This window comes from Monodon monoceros, unplaced genomic scaffold (assembly GCF_005190385.1).
Source record: "Monodon monoceros isolate NGI ecotype Baffin Bay Population unplaced genomic scaffold, NGI_Narwhal_1 Super_Scaffold_12, whole genome shotgun sequence".
Taxonomy (NCBI): Eukaryota; Metazoa; Chordata; class Mammalia; order Artiodactyla; family Monodontidae; genus Monodon; species Monodon monoceros.
The window spans coordinates 156,129,800-156,147,915 of record NW_021703768.1 but is presented as its reverse complement, the minus strand read 5'-3'; the positions used below and the strand labels follow the sequence as shown (position 1 = coordinate 156,147,915).

Below are 18,116 nucleotides of genomic sequence, written 5' to 3'. Positions count from 1 at the left end.
TTCCCAGAGATCCACCCCGGGTGTGTGTGTATCAACAGCGGGTTCACAACTCAGACCTGCTGAGTGGGCGTGGACGGACCACGGGTGCACCTGTCGAAGGATGTCTGGGTAATTTCCAGTTTGGGGCTATCACAAATAAAGCTGCTATGATCACATGAGTACACATTTTTGTGTGAACAGAAGTTTTCATTTCTCTGAGATAGGTGCCCAAGAGTCCCTCTGGAACTGTGTTCGGTTGTTTTTGTTTTGTTTTGTTTTTTCGGCCGCACAGCTTGTGGGATCTTAGTTCCCCAACCAGGGATCAGACATGGGCCCTCAGCAGTGAAATCATGGAGTCCTAACCACTGGACCACCAGGAAATTCCCTGTTTTTTTTGTTGGTTTGTTTGTTTGTTTCAAATTCCTTTCTCACAGGAAATCCTGCCACTCATTCCCTGAGTTGAGTTTTGGGGGATGAGGCGAGGAGAGGGAGGGAGGTGGGCAGGGCCTGTGGGCAAAGGGGAGATTTCACCCTCATGCCCGGCCTGGTACAGAGACCAGGAGTTGAAGACCAGAACAAGCGAGCTTCAGGCCAATGCCTATGTCAGAATGGAATGGCCTCCCCTTCTCACATAACATCTTTGCAAATTTGGGCTCTTTGGAGACCTAGGATGTCCCCACATAATTTGGAAGGACGGGGGCCCTCCAAGAGATGGGCAGTTGTCCTTCAGGGCGACTAAGCCTGAGGCCTGCAGGGCCTCACCCTAACCCTCCCCCTGCCCAGCAGGCACACGCAGCTCAACAGACCCAGAGGTGGGTCTGTTCCCCCCACCTTGAATCTGGGTGTGACTCTTACAGCACCCAACAATTCAACGTGGAAGGAGTGAGGCTCTGCGGCTCCCACCTCTACTTGGAAGTTTACGCCAAGGCATAAGCCTGACTTTCCCCAGACTGCCACGTTTGGAGGAAGCCCAGGCAGCCTGTGGAGGAGTGCTTGGCTGCCAGTGTGAGACCAAAGCCTTCTCCGGCCTTCCCGGTCCAGCCGCTAGGTCGGCTACTCACTCAACACCACGTGGGTCACAAGAACCGCCCAGCTGAGCCCACTCAGTCACCGAATCGTGAGCGGTAATACGCTGATGCTGTTCTATACCTCTCTGTTTTGGGGTGGTTTGTTACGTACTGCTAATCCTGTGTCTCCCAGGGACAGCTCTGTGCACTGTGCTCCAGGGAGGCCTTACTTATTCAATGACACCCATTATTTTCCAGCCAGGATTCTGGACGCTCGCCTGGTAGCAAGAAGAGCACCTTTTTTTATCAATTTTAAGATGCACATCGTGTTCACTTTTTAACATCTCTGAAAATGGCACGAATCTTACAGTTTTACAGTCAACTGCAAGGCAGTGTGTGAAAATGTCTATCGATGCTTCCTTGAAAGTTCCAGAAAGTGCCATCAGCAAACCATCTTCAACTTCAGGAAACACAGAAATAATAATTACAGTATCAATAGCGGCAAAGTTGTACAAGAGTGCAAAACATTTTCACTATGATGAACATGGACAAAAGTAAAGACGTTAATAGCAGAATCCCAGCAGCTGCTGTTTAAGCAGCTCCCGCTCCAGAGGGGCTCATCTGGATTCCCCCAGAGAGGGCTCAGAGAGCGGCAGCGTGCTCCCTCAGGACACACAACCTGCGCGGCCCCAGCCCACCGCTGCCTGGCTTCGGGGGCCTGGCGGGGGCCTGGTGGGCGGTCAGGCGGTGCAGCTCGGTTTGGGGGGGCGGCCGGGTCCGAGGGTCCCGACCGGCGGGGCCGCCGGGGAGCGCAGGGGCAGACGCGGCGGAAGGCCTGACGGAAGTGGGAGCCCAGGAAGGCGTAGAGCAGGGGGTTCAGCGCCGAGTTGCTGTAGGACATGCAGTGCGCCCAGATCTTGAGCGCGTAAGCTGCGTAGCTGCGGGGATGCCAGGCGCCCGCCGGGCCTAGCGCCTGCAGCACCAGGAACAGCTGGATGGGGCCCCAGCAGGCGGCGAAGAGCAAGACCACGGCCGCCACCAGCCGCGAGACCTTGGCCCGCACAGCGCCCGCTCGCTCCGCCTGCAACTGCCCCTGGGGAGGGGGGGAGGGGGTATGAGGGAAGGCGAAGGACCGGCAGGGGCGACACCCAGGGCTCTCCGCTACTTGACCCTCTTAAATTCCCCCCCCCCCGCGCCACCCTCCTCAGATGCACCTCACTCCCCCCTACTGTGCCATCCCCCCATCCCCTGCCCGGCCGCGCCCCCATCCACCCAGCCGCGCACCTGCAGGGCGCTGTCGCCGGGCGCGGGGCGCACGGCGGACCGGTCCAGGTGGCGCAGCATGGCCCCGTAGCAGGCGCAGGTGGCGACCAGCGGCAGCAGGTAGAGCGCCAGCAGGTTGTAGAGCGCGAAGGCGCGCTCGAAGGAGCGGCTGGGGAAGGCCTCGCTGCAGTAGGTGCGCGGTCCGGGCGAGAGGCGATGTAGGGCGAGAACCGGCGCGGACACGGCCGCGGAGCCTGCATCACAGGCCCGGCTGAAGACCTGGCCCGGGGGACGAGGGGCGCGAGGGGGCCCGGGCCCTGGTCTCCCCGGTGCCTCTAACCCCGGTTAGGGTTAGGGTTAGGGCAACGGACATTGAGCGCCTCCTAGGCGCGCGTCTGCCCGGGTCCGCGCCCTCAGTAGCCCTCGCAGGGAATGCCATTGCGTCCATTTCCCAGATGAAGGAGCGAGGTCCAGGGAGAGGCAGTGAGTGTGTGTGTGGAGTGTGAGCCCAGGGCACAAAAACTTGTCCCCCCTACCCCGTGCGGCCTCCGCGCTGCACTCACCCGCCCAGATACTGAGGCTGACAGCCAGCGCCAGGTGGGGCGTGCGGCGGTGCAGGGCGCGCAGCGGGAACACAGTCACGTACCAGCGGTCCACGCTCATGGCGGTCAGGGTGGCGCACGTGGCCTGCACCGAGACCTGGGAGGGACGGGAGCCCAGCGTGTGGCCCCCTGCCTGGTCTGGACCTTTCCCTGTCTGCGCCCTCCTTGCGGGTCCCCCACTGTCCAGCCACTCGAATACAGGCAGGACCTGTCCCGGGGGGGGGGTCTCCAGGGCCCACAAGTTGAAGGGGCAGGAGAGGAGGGGATGTCAGAGAGGAGCCCAGGGTGGTGGGGGAGGGCGGAGTCATTAGGGGTAGGCTGAGGCCCCCAAGACTGAGACCAGGAGAGGCAGATGCATCCTAGGATCCCGAGACGGGTGGGGCAAGAAGTAGCAGGGCTCCGAGCGCCCGCCACCCCACTCCCCGCCCAACCCCCATTGTCCCCCGTCTTCCTCCCTCCCACCCAGTCCAGGCTTCACCTGCTCCAGCCCCACCCACCCACCCCCAGACTCTGTCCCCGCCCCGCCCACCTCCACGCCCAACAGGAGGTCACACCGACTCCTCCCTCTGGCTCCCCGCCCACACCGACTCCTCCCCCTGGCTCGCGTACCGCTTGCCCCAGCCCGCTTGCCCCCAGCCCACGCACCTGCTGGATGTAGTTGAGGAACTTGCACATGAAGTCGCCCAGCACCCAGGCGGGCAGCGGGTAGAGCAGAGCGGTGAAGGGCACGCAGCACAGCAGGAACGTCAAGTCCGTGACCGCCAGGTTGGCTGCAGGCGGGGGACGCGCGGGTGCTAGATGTGGGGTGCATCTGCCTAGCCGCCCAGCGCCCTGGCCCAGCCCACTGGGCCTCGCCTTTGTCCCAGTGACCAGCAGGGTGGCTCGCGAGGCCCCCAGAGAGGTCCCGACATCCGTGGGCAGAGAAGTTGGGGCACCCTCCTCTCACCCTTTTATATTTCATACACCCCCCAGCAGGGGCTTCATAGCTGTTCAAGCAGCAATGGACCCTGCTCACCCCTGTGGGGGTTGCGAGTAGGCCCCCGCCCCTCTGAGCCTCAGTTTTCTTACCTGAAAATTGGGTAGAGTGGTGTTGCCCAACAGCCGACATAGAATGGGGAACACTGACTGAGTACACAGCCGGGCAGGGCACCCCCATCACACAAATGTGTAAACTGAGCCTCTGGGGCAGAGGGCGCAAACTGGGGGCCCGCGGGCCACGCAGTCTTTCCCCCACTCCTTTTATTCATCAGACACCATGTTATAAGAACCACATTTCAATCGGACATCTTCCTTGAGTGGCATGGCCAGCGCTCCATGGGCCACACTCTCCAACCTCCCTTTTAACTACTCCGGCCACCGTGGAACCCTCCAACGCCAGAGTTTGCGACCTCCAGCCTAAGGTACAGGGACAATAGGGAAAGGACAGGGAGCCCTGCTTGGGAGGGGAGAGATCCCTATCTAAGAGGACTCCGACGCACCGCTAGGGGCGCCCCTGGCCCCTCCGCCCTCGTGGCGACCCCCGGAATGGCCCGCAGGCACCGCGCAGCGCCTGGGCGCTCACCGATGTAGAAGTTGGTCACCGTCCGCATCTGCTTCTGGCGGCAGATGACGAAGATGACAAGCGAGTTCCCTGCCAGGCCCAGCAGCATCAGCGCGCCAAAGAAGAGCGGCACTAGCCAGGCGTCCACGGGCCACGGCGCCGGGGCCGGGCCGTCCGAGTCGTTGGCGCCACAGCCAGGACAGCTGGATGCGTTGGCCAGCGCCCACCAGGACGCGTTGGGCCCGGACGTGGCCAAGGCGCGCATTGCCGCCCTCTTCCTCCCAGCCGCCCTCCGGGATTGCGCCCGGGGATGGGGCAGTGACCCTCCTCCCGGCTGCCCTCCTGGGATGCGCCACAAGGTCTGGAGCGCGGCTTCGCTGGGCTCCGTGGATTCTCCGCTGGTGCTCAGCCGCCGCGCGTTTATACCCCGCATCCCACCGTGTCCCCGCCTTCCCGCCTCTCCTGCAGCCGCTGGCCACTCCTGTGAGCCCTGCGGTTCACCAGCGCAGCACCCTTCTCTCCCATTCCCTCCGCCCCTCCCACCTTGGGGGCCAGGATAAGAGCACAGGAGGGGGGAGGCTGGAGGAGGGGCTTGGGGCGGAGCAGGGGTGAGGTAGGCTTCCCAGAGGCTGCTGTGGACCCGGGAAGGACCGATCCTACCCCAGGGGAGGGAAGGGTAGAGACCCACCAGCAGGAAAAGCAGGGGGACAAAGCAAGCCACAGAGTCTAGGGAATGAGGCAGAGGCCATGACTTTGACCTTCCATGGGGCTGGGGCTCCCAGTGGGTGGGCCCCGCCTGGCGGTGAGGTCAGCCCTCAGAGGTCCTCCGTATCTGCTGCCAGGGTTTGCCCCAGGACACTGGCGAGCCATGGAGGTTCAGGGCAACAGAAGGATGCCCGGGATCTTGTGGTTAGAAGATGCCTGTTCTTAACCTCAAACAAAACAAAAGAAAAACAAAAAAGGAACCAAAACTCAACCTCCCCAGGACTTTGCTGCGAATCAGACCCCTTGAGAGGGTCCACCTCCCACCTAACGGGCATTGGTTGGCAGATACCAGCACTGGGACACAGACACCTGTGCTGCTGGTAGTGGGAACCAGGTGGAGGGAAGTTTATAAAGGATAATGTCGATCGCCAAACCCACACCCAGAAATGTACCCCAGATACTAGCCTGTGAGGCACGAAACAGGGCACTGGCATGTTCTAAGTAGCAAAAGAAAAGATGATGCCGTCTGTGTAAAAAAGACTAAAAGGGGGAAAAGAAATGAATAAATATGCATGGGCATCAAAGGGCATCAAATATCTCCAGAAGGAAGTACTAGGAGCCTGGGGGGGAGACAGGCCCTGGGGGGGGAGACAGGCTTCAACATCATTCTTGACAATGCCCTAGAAATTCAGAAAAGGAAAAAAAAATCCCTTTGGGGTGGTAATGAGGGCCAGGTTAGCATGAGGAGACCCAGGGATACTCCACGGGCATGGAGGAACTGTCCTGGGGAGGCTGCTCAGTTGAGTGGGCCTGGGAGAGAACGCAGCAGGGGGCTGGACCTTGGAGGGGGCCTCGACGGGGGTTTAGCAGCAACGGCTCATGGACTGGCCCAGGGTCTGGGAGGGTGTTAGGAAGGTGACGACAGGGACTTGGCAGTCCAGTGGTTAAGACTTCCCGCTTCCACTGCAGGGGACACAGGTTCGATGCCGGGTCGGGGATCCCACATGCCAGGCTGCGAGGCCAAAAAAAAAAAAGAAGGTGAGGACAGGAATGAGTGAGGCCCCAGAATCACGGCAAGGCCCAGGCTGCGTCCTGTAGAGTTAGCACATCTATCGAGCAGCTGGTCATCATGGGCCAGAGCCGCAGACCAAACATCCCGGCCCCCAGATCCCCCGCCCAAGCACTCCCCCCAGAGGTACCATCTCCCAAGTTGTATCACCTTGATTTTTTCATATTTATCTACATGAGGTCACACACTGTGTGCTTTCTTGGGTCTTGTAATAGTTCCTCCTCCTTTTTCTTTTTTTATTTTATCCCCTCTTGCTCTTTATACGTTAAAGCAATCGGGTTGTTTGTCCTGTACAATTTCCACCAGGCTGGATCTGGGGGTTGCATCCCTGTGGTGTCTCTTATCGTGGTCCTAGTTCCTCATTTTTCTTTCTTTTTTTTTTTTAAATTTACTTATTTATTTATTTACTTTTGGCTGCGTTGGGTCTTTTTTGCTGCATGCGGGCTTTCTCTACTTGCCGCGAGCGGGGGGCTACTCTTGGTTGCGGCGCGCGTGCTTCTCACTGCGGTGGCTTCTCTTGTTGTGGAGCACAGGCTATAGGCGCATGGGCTTCAGTAGTTGTGGCACACGGGCTTAGTTGCTCCACGGCATGTGGGATCTTCCCGGACCAGGGCTCGAACCCATGTCCCCTGCATTGGCAGGCGGATTCTTAGCCACCGCGCCACCAGGGAAGTCCTTCCCCCCACCCCCCCCACCCCACTTTTCTTGTAGAATGAAGGGTGGATTCTAGATTCTAGAGCAGGTTTAATTCTCTGTTCTTAACCCTCGGGTCAAAAACCAGGTCTGTCATCAAAGGCCCCCCCCCCACCCCATCTCATCGGTCTGTCCCTTCTCCTCCACCTCTATTCTGCTCCTCCCCCCTTCACCTAGTACCCTGCTCTAGCCATTCTGGATGCCCCAGGGCCTTTGCACTGACTGTTCCCTCTGCCTGGCATACCCCTCCCACTTTTGCAGGCTGCCAGTCCTCTTTCCAAAGGTCTCCTCTTCCCTAGCCCAGGGCGGGGAGGTCCTGTTTGATCACTGCTGGGTCCGGAAAGCACAGCCCCCACCCCAAGGACAGTGAGCATTTGCTAAATGAATAAACTCTAAAAGGCAGAAGGAGGTGGGGTTAGCTTTGTTCTATTTTTAGAGAAGAGTAGATTGAGGCACCCAGCCAGGACTCCAGAGGCTGCACTTTACAGAGGACAGGGAGGGGTCTGGTGGAAGGAAAGACCTGTTGGTGCTGGGTGGGGGTAGCATGGGTCATTTCATCTGTCCAAGCCTCTGAAAAGGACGTCCACTTCCTTCCTCCTTCCCCAGGCCTCAATTTCGCCATCTGTCCCCCTAGGGCTGGGTGCCGTGCCCACAGCCCCGCCTGGGCGCAGGACAGGCGCGGCCTTCTGCCCCGGTTTCCCCGGGACTGGGTGCCGCCCCCTCAGTGTCCCCGTCCGTGCCTCGGGGCTGGGTGTCCCCGGCCCGCAGCTCGGGCTCGGCCGGGACGTGGCCGCGACTCCACCGGGCGCGTCCAGCCTCCAGGCTCCGCCCCGCCCCGCCTCCGGCCTCCCGTCACTTCCTGCCTGGCCCAGAGAAGGCCCTGCCGGGCGGCGGCGACAACAGCAGAGGCGTGCAAGCTATGGTGGCGCTGGAGAACCCGGAGGGCGGCTCGGAGGAGGCGGCGGCGGCGGCGGGGGTCGCCCCGGGCGGGCGGCGGACGCTGTGAGCGCGGCGGGCGGGCGGGCGCGGCGCGCTTCCGGGCTCCGGGGCCCCCTCCTCTTACCCCCTCCCGGGCTGCAGCCCCCGGCCCGCCCCGCCCCCTTTCCTGGGGGGTACCCCACTCGGGTGGAGCGGGGTGGTGGTGGGCTTTGTTGTCAGTGGGTGTTTCCCGGGGAAACCCCATCCCCGTACTCCCGGGCCTTTGCCGGGGCGCAGGGGGCACCCCTGTGTCCGCGTGTGCGGACCCCCGGCGCCCGAGCTTCGGGGGTCCCGGGCGCCGCGTCGGGTGAGGCGGTGCCGCTGCGCGCGGTGTACCCGGAATCCGCGCTGGTGGTGTTCTGGGTATTTACCCACTTGCGGCTGTTCCTGTCCCCCAGCCGGGGATTTACCCCCCAGCCAGTCCTGTGTACCCGGCGGGGTTGTGAGCCCCCCACCTCCCGGTGGACGCGCTCTTTGTTTTTCTCCGGGTAAATACCCAAATGAATGGGGGGCTTACAGACCCGGGCCAACACGAGCCTGTGTGTCCTGGGACGTGGACTGGAGGCAGGTGGGCGGCCCCATATGGGTATGCCCCCCTCCCCCAGGTTCGCAGATCTCTTTCTAACCCGAGTGTTGGTGCAGAAACCCAGGTGGTCCACCCTGGCTGCTGGGGTTTCATTTCTGCTTCTTCGTGTGCCCTTCCTAGTGGCCCCGGGCGGGCTGTTACCTCTTCGGTGCCTCGGTTTCCCCATCTGTAAAATGAAATAACAGCGGTCCTCTATTTGAGGGGCTGGGGTCAGTGACCCTGCACTTGGAGGTGCCCAGCAAAGCGGAGGGTCCATTCTTTAATAATTATCTTAAATAGTTCACTATTGTAGGTGTTTTGTTATTTTAAAATAATTTTCTCATTTTGGTATTTTGTGATTGCTTTATTATTATTATATTTGTTATTACTTTGTTGTTATTATTACCCAGAAGCTGTACTGGTCTCTACAGATGTGGTTATTTAAGGGGCCTTAACCCACTCGAAGTGGGTATTTACCTGCCAGGTGGGTCCCTCCAACCTGCCCCCATCCCCCCTCACCTCCATTCCCGGGGCGGGAGAGGGGGGCTGCTGCTCCTTCTGTCTGCCCATCCCAGCCTGAGTCACCTCCGCTCTGAGCCCTCCTTGGTTTCCTGCTAGAGAAAGTAGGTTCCTCTTTGGCCTGTTCCTGGGGGAGGGGCAGGTGCCAGAGAGAGGGTGTGTTTGCCTAGAGGAGTTGGGTGTTAAAGGCCCCATCTCAAAACCCTCAGGGAGAATTGGGGGAGGCAAAGGAACCCGTCCTCCTCAAACCCAACCTGACTTAGCAGCTGTTTCCACTGTCAGGCCTGTCCACCCCTGTTGGACGCTGGCCCCTGCCATGGTGCAGACATTTCCCAAGGCCTGCTGGGTCCAGGAAGCCTCACGTGCCCCACCTGGGCGGCCAGTTTCCCCATCTGTAAAGTGGTCTCTTTGGGTGGCTGGGGAAGCAGATGAGCTGGCCCTCGGGTGAGTGTGTAAACAGAAGTTCGGGTATTCATTCAACAAGCAGCTATCGGGCACCTGCAGTGGGCCAGGTGCTGGGGACACAGGAGCAGCCAAGAGGGACCTTGTCCTTATTGTGCGAGTTAGTGAAGGAGGTGAGAATTCAGAAGGAAACAAGTATGAGGACCGGCTGGTTTCTGATGCTAACCGGTGAAACCGGAAACAAACGGGGCTGATTGGACTCGTTGGGGGGTGGGGCAGTTTCTCCCAGGAGGTAACTTTTGAGCTGGGACCAGAAGGAGCCAGAGAAAGGGTTCTTCAGGCAGGAGGCTGAGCACATGCAAAGGCCCTGAGGCGGGCTGTTCCAGGTCAGCTTGCGATGCAGTAAAAGGGCCCTGTGCCTGGAGCAGGGGCAATGAGGCGGAGAGAGATGGGTGTTGATGTTCTGATGTGGATGTATTTTATATAAAGTTTATGCTGTCCTCCACCCCTCCTCCCCAGCGTTCATTACAAATCTGCTGCCCGCTCCGCCTGCCCACTCTGTGGCTCCAGGCTCTGCAGTCTGCCCCAGGCTCCTGCTGGAATCTCCTGGAATCCGAGAGGGTAGTGAGGCCCCAGGAGGCCTGTGGGACCAGGCAGCAGACCTGCAATGCCAGGCCAGGGAGAGGCTGGGCCTTGTCCTGAGGGTGCTGGGGAGCCACAGGTGATGGTGGAGCAGGTCAGGGAGCAGCTGGATCTTTAGTCCAGTGGGCTGTGGTCTGAGGGGTCCAGCGAGACCTGAGTTTGAGCCCCTTTGACCACTGTGGCCCCAGAGGGAAGCAGGAGGCTGGATGGTTCAGGGGAGTGGTCCTGTTCAGACCACGTTCGAATCCTCGTTCCGCCCCGGGTCCCGAGGTGACAGGGAGCCCCATTTCTTGGAGCCCCATGTCCTGAGGGCCCGAGCTCTCTCACTGAGTCCCACCCTGCTCCGAGGTTCCCCGACAGCTCCCCCCGGATGTGGTCCTGTTATCTGCCCCGCCAGGCCACCGTCCTGGCCTCCGTCCATCTGCGGGGTGGAGACACAGGCCCTGGAGCCACAGCGAGGCCACAGCTGAATCTGGAGCTTGGGGTGGGGGTGCCTGGGCCTCAGGAAGATTGCGTCCAGCCTCAGAATTGAGGGCTCTGTACTGACTTGAGTTGCCCTGCCCTGTCCCAGCTGCCCTCTTTGCAGCTGTGGGGTCTCGGGATAATGACTTTGCTCCTCGGTTTGCAAATCTGTATAACGGGCATCAGAACAATAGTACTTGCCTCCTGGGGTGATGGTGAAGGCAATCGCTTAACCAGGCTGTGATCAATGGTGTGGCCCACGGGGTGAGCTCCCAGTCACAGGAGGAAACCAAACAGGTGGCAGCTTGGGGAAAGGTGTGTGTCCTGGTTCCTCTTGGCTCTGAGTGCCCCTCCCAGACCAGCAGGGGCCATCGCTATCCCCACTTTGCAGAGAAAGAGCTGAGGCTCCAGGTCACACAGTGAAGCATCCGTCGTAGCTGGGATTCAAACTCAGGGCTGAGCTTCCAGGCTCTACCCCTGCCTGCGTGTCTCCTAGTCTCCTCATTTTTTTTTTTTTTTCCTTGGCTGCACTACGCAGCTTGTGGGATCTTCTTTCCCCGACCAGGGATTGAACCCTGGCCCCGGCAGTGAAAACGCCGAATCCTAACCACTGGTTGTGTGTCTCCTATTGTGCCTGCATGAGTTTACCCATCAGGTAATTTTTCATAGATTTTTGCCTGAAGTGTCATCCATGGAGCCTGCCCCACCCCAACCTAAGACAGGGCTGAGGCTCGTCAGCCTATTTGCTTCGTGATCAAGATGTAACAGCCTTTCTGGCCAGGGCAAAAAACTTAAGGCTGGGGACTCTTTACATATGTATAGACCTTGGTGAGTGTGGGCTTCAATCCTAACTTCTTTGAGGCACCTTGTCCCACTGTCCTAGGGCTTCATGGCATTTTCTAGCGCCTGTTTGTGGGGCAGGGGTCACGCTTCTCTGTTTAATTTGTGTCTTGGGAACTTTGAACACTAGGAAAGTTTGGGTGGAATTCTGGACTCTGGGTTCTACTCAGTCTCGGAATCGTGAGATTTTGCTGGAGACCTGATTGGGCAGTTATTTTTTTGAGCATCTACTGTATGCCAGGCAGGGCTACAGTGGACACCAAACTCTGCCCGCATGGAGATCACGGTGGGTGGTGGGCAGGGTGGTAGAACGTGTGGCCATCAGGAGAACAGAGCGGTGAGGGGGCGGGTCCCCCTGAGGAGGTTTGAGCAGAGGCCAAAAGGAGATGGGAGTGAGGCATTCGGAGCCTGGGGTATGGGCACCGGGCCGGGGCGCAGCTGGTGCAGAGGCCCAGAGGCCGGGCTGCCTGGCGGGTTGGAGCGGAGGCGCAGGGTGAGGGTGAGGGGGAGCCCTGGCACCCTAGACCCTCTTAGGCTGAATCCAACACTGGCTCCCCGGCGTGAGGGTTTCTGAGCCGGGTGGGACCCTCCTCTCAGCCTGTGGTCAGGGGCTGACCAGGGAGGAGGCCCTGCAGCTTCTTGCCGGGAAGTTTCCATTCAATATCCCCCCCCTCCCTCCCGCGTGGCCTCCTGCTGCCTGGCCCTCGGGTCCCCAGCGGGAGGCCTGCCTGGGCCGCTAATCCATCTCCAGGATTAGTGCTCCGGGTGGGGGTGGGGGGAACCACTCTGTCCACCTCCCCCATCCAGCAAGGGGGCCCCTGGGGCATGAGTCAGGTGGGCCGGGGCATCACCTTAGCTCCTGGGGGCCGTTTTCTGGGTTATCTTCTGTTGGAAGCATGGGGTTGGGGGTGAGGGGAGGCTGCATCAAATGAAGTCTCGAGAATCTCCCAGAGGAGGGAGACTCTGGGCCTCACCAGCTTGCAGCTCAAACCTGGAAGCCTGGGGGAGTGGGCAGCAGCTTTCTTGGCCTCCCACCCAATGTGTGGCTCCCCTTCTCTGACCCTTGGTTTACTAACCTGTCCTCAACGGTCCCTGCTTCCCGGGTGATGTGACGATGAGACACAGTGACATTTTAAGGGCTGCACATGTGATAGGGGGTGAGCTTCCCATTGTGGAGGGAAACCAAGCAGGGGATGGCTGTGAGAGAGTGGCGATGGTAGGGTTGTGCCTGGGCGTCCTGGTCTGTCTTGGCCCTGAGGACTGCCCCCTCACACCTGGCCCACAGGCCCCTTCCGGGCTGCCTGCCCGCTCTAGCCAGCTCCCAGGTGAAGAGGCTCTCGGCCTCCAAGCGGAAGCAACACTTCATCAACCAGGCTGTGCGGAACTCAGACCTCGTGCCCAAGGCCAAGGGACGGAAGAGCCTCCAGCGCCTGGAGAACAGTGAGCAAGGGTCGATGGGCGCCTCCTGGGGGCTCCTAGGCCTCAGACAGCAATGGTGCGCGTGTTCTGTTATCTGAGCCTGGCCCTGAGCTGGACAACGAGAGGGAGCTCTGGGCATTGGAGCTGGGGCTTTAAAGGAGGTGTAGGAGTTCAACAAGCCAAGCCAGGGCTAGGTAGGAGGAGTTCTGGAGGCTGGATCGTTCCTGTGCCTTCTGGGAAAGACAGCTGGAGCGTGGAGGAGGGGAGGCTGGTGAGAGTAAAGGCCCTAAATATAGAGGTGTGGGGGAGGAAACATGGTCCTCTGGACCCTGTGGAGCCTGGTGGGGGCTCGGGGGGGGGCCTGAATGCAACCCCCAGCCCAGAGACCATCTGTTTCCATCTAGCCCAGTACCTCCTGACCCTGCTGGAGACAGACGGAGGCACACCTGGCCTGGAGGATGGGGACCTGGCGCCCCCGGCAGCACCCAGCATCTTTGCAGAGGCCTGCAGCAACGAGACCTATGTCGAGGTGGGGCCCTGTATCCTGCCCTGGGTTCCCCCACCCACCACCAGGCACTGCCTATGCTGGACCCTGTGCCAGGAGCACCCATCCCCTCCCTGGTCCCTTGATGAATACCCCGGGTCTCCCTCCAGCGACCTGAAACCCACCCACCCCAGAACCTTCCAGCACCCGTGGTTCATCTGCTTATCACACTTGGAATTACTGATGGGATTGGGGGTGTGTTTGGTTCATTTCGATTCCCTGCCCCACACAGGTGGGTCCACAAGTGCCCCACGAACTCCTGGCCGGCCCAGTGGTCACATGTGTGCACAAGGAGTATTTCTGTGCACTTGTGGCCCCCCCAATGTGCATTAGCCAAATGGGGAAACTGAGGCTCGAGGGCTTGCAGTCATTAGTAAGGGCCTGCCTGCCTCTCTTCCAGGTCTGGAACGACTTCATGAACCGCTCTGGGGAGGAGCAGGAGCGGGTTCTCCGCTACCTGGAGAACGAGGGCAGGAGCAAGGCGCGGAGGAGGGGCCGCGGGGAAGACAGGCGGAGAGGTGGGCCTGGGTCGGGGGTGGGGCTGTGGGGCAGAGGTTTGATGCCGCCCCCCCCCCTCCTGGTGTGGGAGGGCGGGGTCAGGGCAGGTGGGGAGGAGCCCGGTGTGTGTGTGTGGGGTGGGGGCGGCCAGGGCAGGTGGGAGGAGCCTGGCGTGTGGGCGGGGCCTGCGGCTCACTCCCACCTCTGCCCCACTGCATGGACTCTTGCAGAGGACCCGGCCTACACGCCCCGCGAGTGCTTCCAGCGTATCAGCCGGCGTCTACGAGCCGTTCTCAAGCGGAGCCGTATTCCCATGGTGAGTACCAAGCCTGGCCTTGGCCTTGTCTCTTTCCACTTGCTTGGTCTCTTTTGAAGGCCCTTTTTCTCAGCTTCTCAATCAGGGGCAGGGTGAGGGGAGACCAGTAACCCAGTGAACGTGGTGTGATGGAGCAGACAGGGCAGGATATAGACTAGTGAGATCCGAGTGCAGGACCCAGGGCTGGGCAAGGGTTCTCCTTGAGGGTGGGAGGGACAGGGGCAATGAAGGTGGGTTTTGAAGGATGTGTAGGAGTTCACCAGGCCAAAGACTCGGAGATTCAAAGGTTTGGATGTGTCTGAGTGCCTGGTATCCTTGGAAACGGTTAAGTAGCCTCATGTAGTGAATCAGAGGCCACATTTGAACCCGGGGCTTTGGGCTCCAGAGGCTGTCATGGATGTGGGGGGCCTGGACATCTTGGCTAGGGTGCCACAGTCGGCCTGACCCCTGGGCCTGCCTCTCCTGCAGGAAATGCTGGAGACCTGGGAGGAGCGGCTGCTGAGGTTCTTCTCTGTGTCCCCCCAGGCCGTGTACACGGCCATGCTGGACAACAGGTGACTGGGTGGGTGGGGGTGGGTGCCGTGAGCTCCCCCGGTGTCTGGCTCTGGCCACTCAGCATCCATTCCCTGCAGCTTTGAGAGGCTCCTGCTTCATGCCATCTGCCAGTACATGGACCTCATCTCAGCCAGTAAGTGCCTGGCAGCCCCTGGGACCCCAGTTGGCTGATTCAGTCTGGGGGAAACCAAGGCTGGGCTTCCCCGGGGTCTGCTTACCCGGTGGCAGGCTTTGGAAGAGGAGGGACAGCGTGAACACAGAGGTGGCAGTGCGATGCTGCCTTGATTCGTCAGAAGCGCCTGTACCTCTAGCCCCACGATGGATGATGCTGTGCACACAGACTCCCCTCCACCTGCATCTTCAGGGCTGGGGAGAGAGGGGCCTGTGTGGGGCTGATGAAGCTGGGCCTCCAGGGACCCCAATGTCTGCAGAGTTCGCATTTAGCTGTAGCCCCCCTCCACTGTGCCACACATGTGACTTCTGGCAAGTCCCTTCTCCAGCCTGTGTGCCCCTTTTACGATGGGAGTGATCTTGGGACACAGCCCCCCCCCCCCATGGAGGGTCCTCGCAGACCCTTGCTGGCCCTCGGCATCCCATCGGGTCCTCTGTCTCCACGCCCGTCTCTCTGCCTCCTGCCTGGAGTTGCTGAGGAGACAGTTTCCATGGCAACCCCAGGATGGTTCCTCTCAGGCTGCCTGGGAGGGAGATGCAGCCTCCACACTTGCTTTTGTTCCCACTGACTCAGGATGGAGGGGCTGGACTGGGGGTGCCTCTCTGCGGGTGTGGAGCCGTGGCCTGAACATAGGAGGTGGGGCCTGGCAAGATGGGGAGCAGGGGAGAGGGAGCCGCCGGGCCAGAGGCTGGGAGGCGGGCCCAGCTTGGGTTGTGTATAGCTATGGTTCAGGTTTTGGGGTGGCGGGAGGTGGGTGAAGGGAGGTTGGTGGAGCCTGGGCCACCGGGGGCCTAGGTGATTCCCTCTGAGGGCAGGGATGGAGGTGGGAGACCAAGGGTCAGGGCGGGACCCTCGTTCAGTCCCCTTGGCCTCGGGCCAGTGTGTCTCGGTGGTGCGTGCGTCTCTGTGCGCGTTGGACACGGGATAAGTAACGGGAGAGGAAGGAACAGCTCGAGCTGCTCTCAGCGCCTGGCCTGGGACCTGGGGGATCGGGTCAGCCCAGCTCGTGGGGACCTGGGGCAGGACAGGCCGAGGGCTGGGCCCCTGTGTGCCACAACCCTCGCCTTCCTCCCTGTCTTGCCTGTCCCCCGGCAGGTGATGACCTGGAGGGCAAGCGGCAGATGAAGGTCAGCAATCGGCACCTGGACTTCCTGCCGCCGGGGCTGCTCCTGTCCGCGTACCTGGAGCAGCGCAGCTGATGGCGGCCCTGCCCCCGGCCCCGCCTCCCCAGTGCCAAGACCTCCCGTAGCATCACTGAAATATCTTTATTATTTTTAGAATTTTCCCTTGGAAACGTGCTCTTCCCCTTGGGGTGGCTCCCACACCGCACCCCTTCCCCGCCCAGCTTTCCGGGTTAAAGCTGGCGGCTGGGCTGCCCCGCACGAGCACAATTCGCCCTACTCCCGCCCCGGGGCCTAGACTCGGGAGGAGATGCCTGGCCTGGTCACTTCCCTGTCCCTTCCTGGGTCAGCGTTTTTGGCCCCGTGTGAAGCTTAAGCGAGGAGGGAGAGGCTGGGTTTTTATCATTTTTAATGAATTTGGCGTGATTTGTTGTAGATTTTTAAATTTCCCTTTTGCGAAGAAAAACCAAAAACTTGCCCCAAGTGATAAATTGGGGGGCTTCATTCCAGTCCCTGCTTGACCCTCTCCCAGGTTTTGGCTTGGGTGGAGGGTCTCTGGGGCCCTGCCCCTCGCCCTGGGAGCATTACATTTGGGGTGTGTGTGTGTGTGTGTGTGTGTGCGCGTGCGCGTGTGCATGTGTGTGCCCCGCAGCCCAGGATGGAAGCTGCGTCTTAAAAGCTGGTGTCACCCTCTTTTTGGAATGTGTGTTGCCCTCGCCACTCGCCTTTGGTGGCTGTTAGGGCCCCGTCTGCTCTACACACCCCTCTTCCTTCATACTGAGGATCTGGGACTTCCAGCCAGAAGCCTCTACTCTCAGACTGTCCTGTTCCTCTCTCCATGTCCCCTTGCCCCTGCCCCCAGCCTGGCTCTGGGGTGTCCTCATGCTGGTCACCCTGGCCTGGCACAGGAAGCAGGGCTGGAGACTGCACCCCTGCCCTGCACCCCCGTGTGTGTGGCTAGTTGTGCTTTGGGAAAGGTGGAGCGTTCAATAAATTTCTGGTGCTCTGGTCTGCTGCTGTGGGGTTTTCCTTTGGGGCAGGGCTGGGGGCACGACAGGCACTCACGATGCCCTTGTGTCCTGGTCATTGAGGGATGCAGGCCTCAGGGGATGAAGCTTGGTTCTGAGTGACAACCCCCGTGGAGGCAGGTATGTGGGGAGACTCTGCTAGGAGTGGCCCGGCCCTTGGCTCTGCTGCCCTGGCTGGTCCCCTCCCAGGTGCCCAGGCTCAAACCCCAGCTCTGCCACCTTCCAGCTGTGTGACCTCCAGAAAGGTCACTTGTGGGACTTCCCTGGCGGTGGTCCAGTGGTTAAGACTGCACTTCCACGGCAGGACTGCGGGTTTGATCCCTGGTTGGGGAAATAAGATCCCACGTGCCCCGTGGCATGGCCAAAAAAACCCACAAGTCACTTGTGTGAGCTTCCTGAGTGGCTGAACAAAACACACCACACTGCAGCTTAAAACCACAGGAGTTTATTGTCACCTGGTTCTGGAGGCCAGAAATGCAAGATCAAGGTGTGGCAAGGCCATACTCCCTCTAGAGGCTCCAGGGAGTGTCCTCCCTGCCTCTTCCAGCTTCTAGGGGCTCCGGCCTCCCCTGGCTTGTGGCTGCATCCCTCCAGCCTCTGTCTCCATCTTCACGTGGCCTCCTTCCTGTGTCTTCCTTCTGTGTGTGTCTGGAAACGGCTGTGCATCCTGCAGGATCCCCCAGCCTGGATTATCTGCTGTTCTCTTGTGATCACGCTGAGGGAAGTTCCCTTCTCACCCGGCCACATCAGGGGTCCCTGCTGCCCACAGGGCTCCTCACTACTGACCTCACCCCTGATCTCCTCCACCTCCCTGAAGGCGGAGTATCTATGTTGATTACTGGAAATTCTACAGGGGAGATTTGTCTCTATTCCCCTGTGTATTTGTTTATTTAACCATTTATATCAGTACGGACGCCTGGGCATTTACTTTCTAGTTTGGGTTATAATCCAATATTCCTTAATTTTATTCCTCAGGTTGTTCCAGATTCGGCTGCTGGGAGCCCTGTCAGTGGCTCCTGTGTGTCACTGAGGCACTCCCATAGTTGCGGGGTTTTATTTATTTATTTGAGCACCCTCCTTACTTTCTGCCGCTACAAGGCGCAGAGGGCTCCTCTGCATATTCTTGCTTCGTCCTAGAACCAGCCCTTTCGCCAAGGAGCCTGGTTCCTTTCCCTGGGGCACCGTTTTAAAAACCAA

The 18,116-nt window shown here is 60.0% G+C and overlaps 2 protein-coding genes across 4 annotated transcripts; one reads left to right on the top strand and one right to left on the bottom strand.

Annotated features, from left to right (window-relative positions):
* Positions 1–1,479: 1,479 nt before the first annotated feature.
* KISS1R (KISS1 receptor) lies at positions 1,480–6,602 on the bottom strand. The gene is given in 7 exon segments (XM_029217604.1): positions 1,480–1,751; positions 1,753–2,079; positions 2,271–2,503; positions 2,813–2,948; positions 3,497–3,621; positions 4,413–6,108; positions 6,316–6,602. Coding segments are annotated over 6 exon segments (1,356 nt in total). The 5' UTR covers positions 4,825–6,108; positions 6,316–6,602; the 3' UTR covers positions 1,480–1,628.
* Positions 6,603–7,710: 1,108 nt separating this feature from the next.
* Positions 7,711–17,779, top strand: R3HDM4 (R3H domain containing 4). 3 transcript variants are annotated; one of them, XR_003792786.1, is made up of 8 exons: positions 7,711–7,860; positions 12,552–12,706; positions 13,090–13,214; positions 13,630–13,747; positions 13,958–14,043; positions 14,512–14,597; positions 14,676–15,406; positions 15,866–17,779. XR_003792786.1 is itself a non-coding variant. In XM_029218211.1 (8 exons), exons 1-8 carry the CDS (start codon positions 7,778–7,780, stop codon positions 15,526–15,528), a joined length of 894 nt encoding a protein of 297 aa, XP_029074044.1. In that variant the 5' UTR covers positions 7,711–7,777; the 3' UTR covers positions 15,529–17,778. The 3 variants fall into 3 exon arrangements, 2 of the variants coding, with proteins under 2 accessions (XP_029074044.1, XP_029074045.1); XM_029218211.1 differs by having other exon boundaries at positions 14,676–14,731; positions 15,344–17,778; XM_029218212.1 differs by having other exon boundaries at positions 14,676–14,731; positions 15,866–16,900.
* The last annotated feature ends 337 nt before the right edge of the window (positions 17,780–18,116 follow it).